This window comes from Macrobrachium rosenbergii, chromosome 12 (assembly GCF_040412425.1).
Source record: "Macrobrachium rosenbergii isolate ZJJX-2024 chromosome 12, ASM4041242v1, whole genome shotgun sequence".
NCBI classification, from domain to species: Eukaryota; Metazoa; Arthropoda; class Malacostraca; order Decapoda; family Palaemonidae; genus Macrobrachium; species Macrobrachium rosenbergii.
The window spans coordinates 91,351,548-91,364,047 of record NC_089752.1 but is presented as its reverse complement, the minus strand read 5'-3'; the positions used below and the strand labels follow the sequence as shown (position 1 = coordinate 91,364,047).

At 35.1% G+C, this 12,500-nt stretch overlaps 2 protein-coding genes across 7 annotated transcripts in view; both read left to right on the top strand.

Annotated features, from left to right (window-relative positions):
* Positions 1–157, top strand: part of LOC136844139 (uncharacterized) — a 1,323-nt gene extending 1,166 nt beyond the window's left edge. Inside the window, exon 1 of the mRNA XM_067113153.1 lies at positions 1–157. This exon is cut by the window's left edge and continues 1,166 nt beyond it. Coding sequence (XP_066969254.1) covers positions 1–157 — 157 coding nt within the window.
* Positions 1–12,500, top strand: part of LOC136843752 (probable G-protein coupled receptor CG31760) — a 1,299,116-nt gene that overhangs the window by 107,590 nt on the left and 1,179,026 nt on the right. The window lies entirely within an intron of this gene.

Here is a 12,500-nt window from a genome sequence, read left to right as displayed (position 1 = left end):
ACCTGGTGCCTGGAGGAGTGACCCACCCCTAGGAGACGCTCTTCCAACCATGGGAGGCAACACTGCAACCAGGAATGCCAAGGAACAACGCAACATCCTGAAAGACTACTTTTCATCTCCTGGTGGTTCCGTTACTTGGCAGGAGAACTACTGTTAACATACATTTATATTTGTTATAATAATTTCTCTTTGTATGTCGACTTCCAAAATTTTTAATATCCATACAGTTTACTTTTTCCTTTGTATTTGTGCATTTATTTGTTTTACATATGTCTTATTTGTGCTATTATTCTTACTTCATTTTATTAGTGTAATGGTTTTTAGTTCATTGAATAAAAGTTTTTTTTCAATTATATGTTTATTGTTTATACCAATCATGATATATACACTGAAACATACAATACCAAAAATAAACATTTGTTATATAAGTTAATTTTCAACTATATATTTGTTTGCATATGTTTTTTTAGTACTGGATCATACACTCTGACATTTTTAACGCAGAAGCAAATACATGCATTGCAATGTGGCTAAGTGCATTACTCCAAGGCGTGGGAAGATTATAACTTTGAATATTTTGAAATGGTTTAATAAAGGCCATTACCAAGCAGTAGTGAAGAACAACTTAATAATATGAAAGTAAGTTTTTTTTTATTTTTTATTTTATGAAGAACAACTTAATAACAGTACAGTTTTTTTATTTTTATTTTAATATAATATACCTTCACTTACTCCTTATTTTTTGTTGTTATTCTTACTTCATTTTGTTACTTCCATGGTTTGTAGTTCATTGAATAGAAGTTACTTTTCTATTATATGTTTATTGTTTATACTAGTGCTGATATATAGATGGAAACATACAGTAATACAAAAAAATAGATATTTGTTTCTATAAGTTAATTTTCAACTATATAGTTGTTTGCATATGTCTTAATTGTGTGATTATTATTACTTCATTTTGTTACTTTGATGGTTTTAGTTCATTGAATAAAAGTTATTTTTCAATTATGTTTATTGCTTATACTAACGCTGAAATATTTACAAAATATATACATTTGTTTACATTGACACATACACAAAATAGATATAAAAAAAAATGTTGCCTTAAACTAGAGGTTCTCTAGGAAGCTGCTCGTTGGCAACGACACGTTGAGGTCCCTGGGTGTGGACGCCACTGCAGGTGCAGACAGCTGCGCGTGCAGCATTGCCACCTGTTGCGCCGTGAGGTTGAGAGGCTGCGCCATGGCACCACTAGGTGCAGCAAGTGGCACATATGTAGCAGGAGCAGGAAGGGGAGCTGGGGCCGCAGGCAGACCATCCCAGAGGGCTTCTGCTTGGGTGTGGGGTATCAGATGACGTGGCGGCCTCGTGATGCCCTCTTTGGTAGCCCTCACAAAGCGCTGTATGGCGGAGATGAGCTCCACCTTCAGCGCCATCCTCAGCTCAGGCCCCACATCTGCACAGTCGGCGGAAAGCTCCTCCAGGGGCGTTCCGCCAGTACACCAGCCTGGGGTCACACAGAGGTCTTATGGCCCCTGTAGCCTTTGCCGAGCTGACTCTGCTTGTTGAAGCAACACGTCCAGGACCCCACTTCCAGCCTTGTCCTCCTTCCGTGACTTCCTTTGTGGTGCAGGATCATCAATGGTGGAGGACCGGTCATCGGACGAGCAGGGGACTGGAGTGGCACTGCCAGCAGGATCACAAAGGGCAGGAACATCAAGGGCAGGACCATGGCCAGGAGGGTTGCTGCAAGCAACTGCAGCAGACGCAGACTGTAAAGAGATGGAACATGTATGAGAGAATGTAAATGTACTGTGAATGACAAGGTTGTAGTTCCATTAATTAAATAAACTGTGCATTAAAGTTTCAGTCACTGATTTACTAAACAGCGAAACAATAAAATAAGACATACCATCGGAAGTCCCAACACCTTGGGCTTTTTTGGCGGACAATGTGGGGCTTGAGGAAGTGGAAGATGTTCAGTATCCACTTCTCACGGTCCGTCAGTCGTCTGCTGGCCCCTGACCACTTTTTTTCAGCTGTGAGGCGTCCAAAGCGGGTCCTGAGGGAGGTGAACCAGGTCCGGAGTTCAGGGCCTGACACAGGAGGAGCCAGTGACCTCCCCTTCTCCTCAAATGCCCTGCACACCCTGGCCTTGTCCTTGTATGCTGTCATGCCCTTGTTATATATAAATTCGGCCTCCTGCTCCAACCACTCCCCTACCAGCCTCTCATTTTCATCTGAGAGGATGACAGAGGGGTTCTTCTTTCGCACGCGCGTTTCCAGTCCCAGGGGCGGTGCCGTCAGCAGCTTCATCGTTCCCGTCATCATCGGCGGAGTCGACGTCATCCAGGCCGGCATCCTCGTCGTTGAAGAGGCTATGGTCACTGGCCATGTCCTCGACCTCGTCAGCCTCTCCAAGGTTTATGACAACATCCTCCTCCATGGTGACTGCAGGGGTGTCTGCAGCAGGTGGCTGCCACGTAGAGGCCGTCTCCGCTCCTGACTGGGATGTTGGAGGCTTGTAAGCCCCCTTCCGCTGTCTGTTGCTGCTAACTTTCGGCATTTTCTGCTGACGAAGGCGCTGGAGGGGCGAGAAACGGTGTTGCTGCTGTCTGTCCGGGAGAAGAACTGATGCCGCATCCGCGCCGCAAGCTGTTTTATACACCCGACACAGCGTTGCCTCATCGTCTCAGGTCCTGGGGGAGAGGCGCTGTTGCCACGTTTACTCCCGAACCTCGTGGGGACCCACGCGGTTCTTGGCGGGAACGGGAAAGCAGCGGGGGGCCACGCGTCATTGCCCCGCAGGCGTGCAGACCACGCTACGGATGCACCACGTGGTGCGTGTGGAACCACGCAAAATGACGGATGACGTGAACAGACACGTATCTTTTGAACATGTCGAAACGTACGTGGCTCCCCACGCATGCTGGGATGGTGCGTATCGACCTCCCGACTCTGCCCCGCATGTCCACGATCTTAAATACGCATTACGGAACTTTTTCGTAGTACTTACGTAAGCTGTTGCCAACTACCAGTTTCCATTCATGCGTGAACATGCGTGGGCTGATACGTGAATGTGTGAACGGGGCTTTACGCTGTGGCCGACAGCGTTAGTGTGTCACTGTAGTCCTGATTCCTCGTCCGTCGCTGGTTCGACCCCATGGGACGGTGGACTTATTATCAACTAGAAAATTCCTTCGTAACATATATGAAAATATATTATTTCCGAGGTAGAGTGAATTGGATATTAAAGGACGTTTGTAGCTTTCTGATTATATATTATATATATATATATATATATATATATATATATATATATATATATATATATATATATATATATATATAACGTTCTAAGATGTGGTGGTTACTAGTAACTCGAACAATAGAAGACGGTTGAAGGAGGAAGTACATCTCAGGTGGTCCATAAAATACATTTATTGGAACGTTTCAAAACAGAGGTTTCATTTTCAAGCTATAAAGATAAAAAACAATATAAATTAACATTAAAAGCGCCAAAATACAGATACAGGACATAATACATATAATATATAATATATTATAATGTATTATGTCCTGTATTTGTATTTTAGTGCTTTTAATGTTAATTTTATTGTTTTTTATCTTTATAGCTTGAAAATGAAACCTTTGTGTTTTGAAACGTTCCAATAAATGTATTTTATGGACCAACTGAGATGTACTTCCTCCTTCAACTGTCTTATATATATATATATATATATATATATATATATATATATATATATATATATATATGTATATATATATATATATATATATATATATATATATATATATATATATATATATATATATATATATATATATAAATTTATATATTTATATATATAAATATATATAACTATAATATATATATACTGTATATATCCATCTATAAATATAAATTATATACAGTATGTATAAAAATTATAAATATATATAAATTATATATGTATATATATGTATGTGTATATATATTCTTATATATATATATATATATATATATATATATATATATATATATATATATATATATATATATACACACAGATAGTTACATATATGTGTAGATATATATTATATATATATATATATATATATATATATATATATATATATATATATATATATGCATGTATGCATGTGTAAATTGTAATCTTTAAGGTGCAACTTAGTCTCTTGCGTTATTGCAGTAGGATGATTTTCCCGATCTTTTTAACGAACATAAAATGTCACAGACTGAAAACTCCGGCATTTAATTGAAGACTCTCGCCCCGTGCTCCGGTTACCAATCTTGCCTTTGCGATTCGGATAGTTTTTTACGAGTTTTGTTAGATTTCTTTGGGGAATTGTTTTTTCAAGGAGTAAGAAATAAAATTCAAAACATGAGTCGTTCAACTTTTTTCCCCCCTCGATGCATGCAGATATAATGTGACGACAAGTTTTTCATGTGTGAGAACCTGTTTGATATAGTTATTCTGACTGGCTTTAGTGCTTAACTTCAGTTGGTTAGTATTGAAGCGAATATGACCGTTGTTTAGAATTAAATATTTGTAGTTTGTAAAATACAAAGTGCATAGGGAAGCGCGTTACAAAACCACAGGCGTTACTCTTCTTAATTTAATAATTTACATCTCTTACTTAATTGAAGGACACTCACTCAGTCGTAACCTATTATTTCCTTCGAGTTCATATAAACATTAACATTAGGATAAGCAGAGTTGTACTGTAGATATGACTGCTGTGAAATATCTTAGAACTTAAGGAACCTTGAAGCGGTTTCTAACACTTGTCATTGTAATAGTTGACATCCAGTTTTCCAGTTTGAAAATTGCTCCTCCAGTCCTTCAGAGAGAAGTATTTTCAGAGATTACCGAAATGAACTAAAATTTTATTTACTTAGAGGAAAAATTTGCACAGGCTTTTAATCTTCTGGCATTACCACCCAAGTCATTATGTTAAGAATCTTTTCGTAACTGGAGAATAATTATTTTTTACATTATGTATGTATGTATATATATATATATATATATATATATATATATATATTATATATTATGTTATGTTATATTATATAAAATTTATATATATATATATATATATATATATATATATATATATATATATATATATATATATATATATATATATATATATATATATATATATATATATATATATATATATATATATATATATATATATATATATATATATATATATATATATATATATATATATATATATATATATATATATATATGATGTGTTTGTATGTATGTATATATTCTTATCTGTATTTGTGTATCCACCTAAGGGGAATGTAAAATTGTAAATGAGTTGATGTAAACCTAATGAAAAAGTTGAGAGAATGAGTGGGAATTGAATAAAAAAAATGGCGGGGGCGGGGGGGAGGGGGGGCCGCGATTCCGTGAGGCAAGAGAGAGACAGGCGGAAATTGATTGAGATTTTCTCGAAATCTGGAAATGGATTCTGGTAATGGAAATGTACTTAGCAAGATCTGGAAGTTTAGAGGTTTCCAGTAGTGCCGCGAGGTTTTATGATGCCGTCGTGTGATATTTTTTGCTCGGTTGGCTTTATCAAATTGTTTTTGCATGATTGGACAGAATTTCCTCGTCAATTTGCTGTTTTAGGAATTTTGACTCATACATGCGATATGGTATGAATAAACTGAATAACTACGGGGGATAAATAAAAGTTCGTGTTGAAAGAAAGAAGAACGATCATTTAACTCGGGGAATTAGAAGTTTTACGTTTTTATTGCTGATATGGTCGGGTCTGACCAAGCCCGACTCGCAATTTTGTCGAATTCATGTAGTGGAAACCAGATTTCATTGGCGGTTTAGAGATCCTGAAAATGCGTGTTCCGAGGTGAAAGTTTTGGCACAAGCGGGAGTGGAGTAGGAATTGCGAGTGAACTTTGATAGGAAGGTACATGTAACATGTAAAGAAGCTTGTGAACCTTGGAATTCTTGTCGTTCAAGTTTGTCATCAAATTTTGTCAAATTCACCGCCCTAGGGGGTAGAGATAATTGTTTAATTAACACTCCTTTTCTGCTTTCCCAGTGAATTCGGACAGCCTGAATCTCGATTGTTAGAATGGTAGATTTTTCCACTGTGAACACAGCCCAGATTACATCGCAGTTGTTTACCATAACGTTCCATTCCTTGAACCAGCCCGTGACAAGGGATTCTAGTACAGGGTTTTGTCATTTAAGATGCATTAGCGCGTGACGTCTTTTGAATTTGATATTTAATTACAGATGGGGAGAGTTTTAGTGACCTTATATTTTAGATAATGTAAAAATGCTAAAGTACAGTGTTCCTTGCCAGGGGAACCGTGGCGGGGGATATGCAATTAGTCTAGGTTGCTTTATTTTTGTAACAGCTCTTCTATATCCTACATTTCGAGGTACGTACATACACTCGCGTGTGCTTTTCCATCTCTTCATTCACTTTGAAACTTGTACCTCTATAGTTCTTTCTGTTTCCAAGAAACATAATACTTTTCCCAGCTTCAAACGGGATTTATGTGACTTGCAATTGGCACTAGCCTTGCGTGTTGGTCGGCGGGCAAATTAGATGTCTCTTAGTAAAACTGTAGTCTCCTTGCTCCCCGTAGGGCCTAGTGCCGTCAGTGCACCTCACTCGGCTCACCGTAGGCATTACTTAAGGTCGTTTGCAGCGTCCCTTCGGCCCCTAGCTGTAACCCCTTTCATTCCTTTTACTGTACCTCCGTTCATATTCTCTTTCTTCCATTTCTCTTTCCGCCCTCTCCTAACAATTGTTTCATTGTGCAGCTGCGAGGTCTTCCTCCTGTTAAACCTTTAAAACTTTCTTTGCTCTTCATTTTCCGTTTCAGCGCTGAATGACCTCATAGATCCCATTTCCATTTCCTAGTCACCTTGCTGGCTTTGAGGGTGGGCGTGTCAGCCAGCAGTATTTGTTCCACTCGCGAAAAGAAGGCGTCTAATTGAAATAGAGAGGAAGTATATGCAGGAGACTAAAAGTGAATGCTGTCCTGGGCCGAGGAGCATAGTATTTTGAAGATTTATGTGGAACATAGAAGAGGCAGAGCTGTGAATGGCATGAAAGTGGAAGGGGTTGGTGTAATTTTGACAAAGCCTCTAGAAGTGACTATCGAGGACGTGAGGAGTGCAGTTAAGAAGTGCAAAAATACAGAAACATCACGAATGAACAGAATTTCAAGCTAGGTGCTGTGTCACGGTGGTGATTTTGTGATTAAGTGGCTGACCGTGGTTTGTATGTCGTCCCTGATGTAGGATGGTTCTGAATGAATTTATTGAAGCTATAATTCTCCTGTTTTATGAAAGTAAAGGTGACAGAGGTAACAAAGAATTGGACTATTTACTTATTCCACCAGGTAACGTGCAAGGTAGGATTTTTATTGACAGAGGGAAGAACTTTGGGTTTGGACAAAGAAGAGTGTGTGTAGAAGTCTGTGTTATGAAACAGTTATATATGTGAGAAGTTTGTTAGTAAAAGGGAATAGCTGTTTGACGCGTACATGGACTTATAAGAAGTTTGATAGAAACTATAGAAGTGCAGTATCGAGGTATTAAAGATGATGTGTGGCTTAGAAGATAAGTCTTTTGAAGTGATTTAAGGGTTTATGAAGGCAGTGATGCATGTGGTAGAAAATTCAGACGGGACAGTGACTGATTTGGTGTAAAATGGGGCTTGGGAGAAGGGCGTTAAATTTCTGTGGCTGTTTAATGTCTCTGTGAATGTAGTGATGCAAGACATTGCAGAATACAGCATATGTATGTGCAGAGTTGTAGGATAAAGAAATTTCAGTTAATTGGCGTGGAATGATCTGTGTTAATAGATGATACATTGCTAATCGGGGATAGTGTAGAGAAACTGCCTAAATTAGTGAAAACTTCGTGTTTGCAAGAGAAGCAACTTGGGAGTAATTGTGAGCAATGTATTAAGTTATGAGGGTAAATGGAAATCAGGAGGTTGGAGCCATGAATACCATTATGGGTCGTGGAAGATTGTAACTGAATGATTTGTTTAGACATTTGGGAGTAAATAAAACAAGTTTCATAAACGATCCAGCAGTTAAAGTATGAATGTGTCATGAATCATTGTGTTGTTTTTTCTGGAGCCTTCCCCCTGTTATGGGAAACGGCTCAGTGCTGAAAAAGAATATTATATATATATATATATATATATATATATATATATATATATATATATATATATATAGATATATATATATATATACACATATATATACACACATTATGCATATGCACACACATACATACAGTATATATTTATAATATATATATATACATGCTCTTCTTTTTATATAGGTCAGTCGAGTAAGGATTTAGAAGTGAGAATTAAGCAGCATAAGTATTCTGTCAAAACTGAGCAATCATCCAATGCAATATTCATTCATTTAAGTGAAAACTCTCACTGGATCAACTGGATTGACTGTTCAGTGATTGACAGATTGAAAGATTTCTCTTTGTGAAATCTTTTAGAGTCTGTAATTATACAGCTTACTTCCAGTTGTAATTTCAACCTAAGGCCTGGCATGTATTATATGGAAGACTGACCTTAAAGATAAAATCACTGACTTAATTACTAATTAGTTACCTTATGTATATTTCCCATGTATTCGTATATTTAAGTTTTTTGAAAATGTTCATTTTTCAAAATTATTATTGTTTAACAAAAGGAGAGTATATTAAGTGATGTACACTCAAAAATGTTTTGCAACATACTTCAAAACTTTTCGGACCATCTTATAATGGCGACATCTGGCGCTATTTGGCAACTCAGTACCTGCAGTTTCCCTTAAACAGGACTTTTTCTGATAATGTTGACTGTTGTCATACTTTACTTGATTAAAGGATGTTACTATGATACTTCAGAGGTCATCGCTGTTCTTATGTTTTAATATTTTCATCTCCAAATGCCATCACTATCGTTGTTTTATCTCCTTCATATGTGTGAACTTTGTAGACATAGGCGTACAACTATTATAAGTTGAACTATTAGCCTTATTAACATCAACAAATACGACTTTTGTAAAGATTTGCTTGCACATTATTATTAATCAAATTTTTGAGTGACTAATCCTATGTATATTGTGAACTAGTGAAACTTAATATAAAATATACTGAACTGGACTAACAGATTTCACAGCTATTTTTGTAATACATAGAATATATATATATATATATATATATATATATATATATATATATATATATATATATATATATATATATATATATATATCATATAATGCTGTTATCATGTGTAATTTCTCATTTCTTTCATTGTTACTCAGGCCTATCATTTTGATGCCTCTTATGAAGTTAACTGAATATATAATGCCTATTTTTGTATTTCTTATTATCTAAGTTTCCAAAGAATTAAAATTCGCAAGAAGGTCAACATTAATTTAGTTATTGTTAAACGCCAGCAGTGAAGATGACTACCGTGCTCATCAGTGGAGAATGTCTCCTCCTCATTGCAAAAGATGACTTGTACAGAAATCATCGGCCACTGGATTATATTGTAGCGCAAACCCTAACCTCTATTCTTTGTGTTTCTCTGATATGAAGTGTTTCTTGTCAGGAATATGATGAAATATTATGTAGCCTGTTATGAATGGTTTGAGCAGCAACTTGAAGGGAGAGCGTAATGTTCTCTCTTTATAGCAACACTGGTTGTCAGGGGAGTTAGGCAGAGCTCCTGGATGCCTCCTTCAGTGATCATCCGATGATGATCCTTAATAGTAGTGCAACAATGGGGTCATCCCCCTCTTTTTACAATGAATTTATTATATTTCCTCGTTCTCTCTGTTGTTGTATCCCTCTATAAATGGTTGTTTTATTTACGCTAAGCTGCTGAGCAATATCTACGATAGAAACGTTAGTCTTATGCAAGGTAATGATTGTGGTGCGGCTGAGTCTGTTGCCCATCTTATCGGTGCAAGTGACAAGACAGTTTAGTTTAACTTTCCTGCCCGAACGTGGAGTCACTCAATAACATACGATGTTATGAGATTTTTTCTTTTTTGTTTTTGACAATGATAATGGTTGAATTCTTTCTTTCTTTATTTATATATAATTTCATTGATGATTATTCAATATTATTTCATTAGTCAATAAGCTTTTATCTGGATTCGAAATATAGTTTCTTCTTTGACTCTTTTGCCCAATCATCTGAAGTGAAATTTTTCAAAATGTTTCTCAAAATGTTTCGTCATTTTTCGTAATATGAATTTTTCACTCACCATTCTATTTTATATTCATATGATTAATAACCAAAATCAAATAAGAAAATTACATTTCCTTGTAAATATCGAAAGAGCAAATTACTGTTCTGTGAACGAAAACTTCTGGAACATGTTGCAAAACATTTTTGAGTGACTGTACCTTTTTAAATATGTAATCAGCTTATTCATTCCAAGGTCAATTTTGGTGATTAGTCTCTTCCCCTGAATAATCCTGTAATTGACTCCTCCCTGCTTTCGAGCCATTAGGTCTAATCTTTTGTAAATCCTCTCAAAGATTTACCTTTGTTTTAGTAGGTCCACTAATTCTCCAACTGTATTGGATTCCATGTGCATCTGTTCCTTTATAATCAATTATACAAGCTTTCCTGTACCCTCATTTTTATATTTCTCTTCAGTCTGCTAGTAAAGGACCATTGTAATCAAAAGCCTAGCAACCACTCTGTTGTTTCACTTTTTTCCTTTTTGTCATTTATATATATATATATATATATATATATATATATATATATATATATATATATATATATATATATATATATATATATATATATATATATATATATATATATATATATATATATATATATATATATGTACACACAATCATGAAGCTACAAATGTCGCTTAATATCAAATTCACGCTACCTCAGGAATATCCCCGATGGGGAATTATCACCGAAGGGGAATTTATAAGTGATAAATGGACTGGTACTGCCGAGTCTCGAACCCACGACACAGATACTTATCCAGCGACTCCAGTCGACGTTCTACCCACTGAGCTATCAAGCTCGGCAGTACCAGTCCATTTATCACTTATAAATTCCCCTTCGGTGATAATTCCCCATCGGGGATATTCCCGAGGTAGCGTGAATTTGATATTAAACGACATTTGTAGCTTCGTGATTGTATATAAATCATGGTGTGATAAAAAATTTCACATATATATATATATATATATATATATATATATATATATATATATATATATATATATATATATTATATATTATATATATATATTATATATATATATATATATATATATATATATATATATATATATATATATATATATACATATATATATATATATATATATATATATATATATATATATATATATATATATATATATATATATATATATATATATATATATATATATATACATATACATATATATATATATATATATATATATATATATATATATATATATATATATATATATATATATATATATATATATATATATATATATATATATATATATATATGCACACTTGAAGGCAAGATATGCATGTATAGATCTCCTATAATAAGGCCACATGATTTATCTTATATAGAATGGAAGACAGGTTATGCATATATAGATTTCCTGTAATAAGGCCATGTGATTTATCATATTACCTCTGCTTTCCTCTGGGAAGTCTAATATCATGGTGATTTATTTTCAGCATTGCTCTCCTGCGACGATTGTACTTGATTTCCTGGTGTGTATTTTGGCGATGTTTTTCCATTCTTTTGGTTTATCTTTTTCGTCTCCTGTTTATTTGCATGTGTCCAAAGATAGATCGTTGTTATCATCTGTTTCATGTACTTTTACTTTCCCGTTTATGTGCTTGCGTCACCTTTACTTTCGCTACGACCTGTTTTGCAGCGGTATTGTACGGCATGATGTGTGTAGATTTGGTTTAGTCTGATCACAGAGTTAGTCATAGTTTATATTTTTTTTCATAGGAAAGCTAAGAGAGTTTTGCGTAAATTTTGAAGAAAATAGTTAGTTATTGTCGCCCTTACACGTATAATGACGGTCTGAAGAGAATAAGTTTTGTGTTATTGTGGAGGTTTAATTTTTAGGCTGACATTGTGAGTTTAACAAACAGCATGAGTACATATAGAACTCTGGTTGTGTTTTTGTATAAGGTTGCAGTTTGAGCATGTGAGTAACAATAACAAGGTATCTCTGTTTTCCAAGCTTAGACAGTGTTTTGGCAGTTGAGTCTTTCAGTACTTATGCGTATTTAACCAGGGTTGGAGTATTTGCAATTGTAATTTAATTGAAATATAATTATTTGTAGAATTTCGTGTAATTGTAATTGTAATTGAAAATGAAATTATAATAAGTACTTGTAATTTAATTAGTTACAGGATGATGTAATTTGTAATTTAA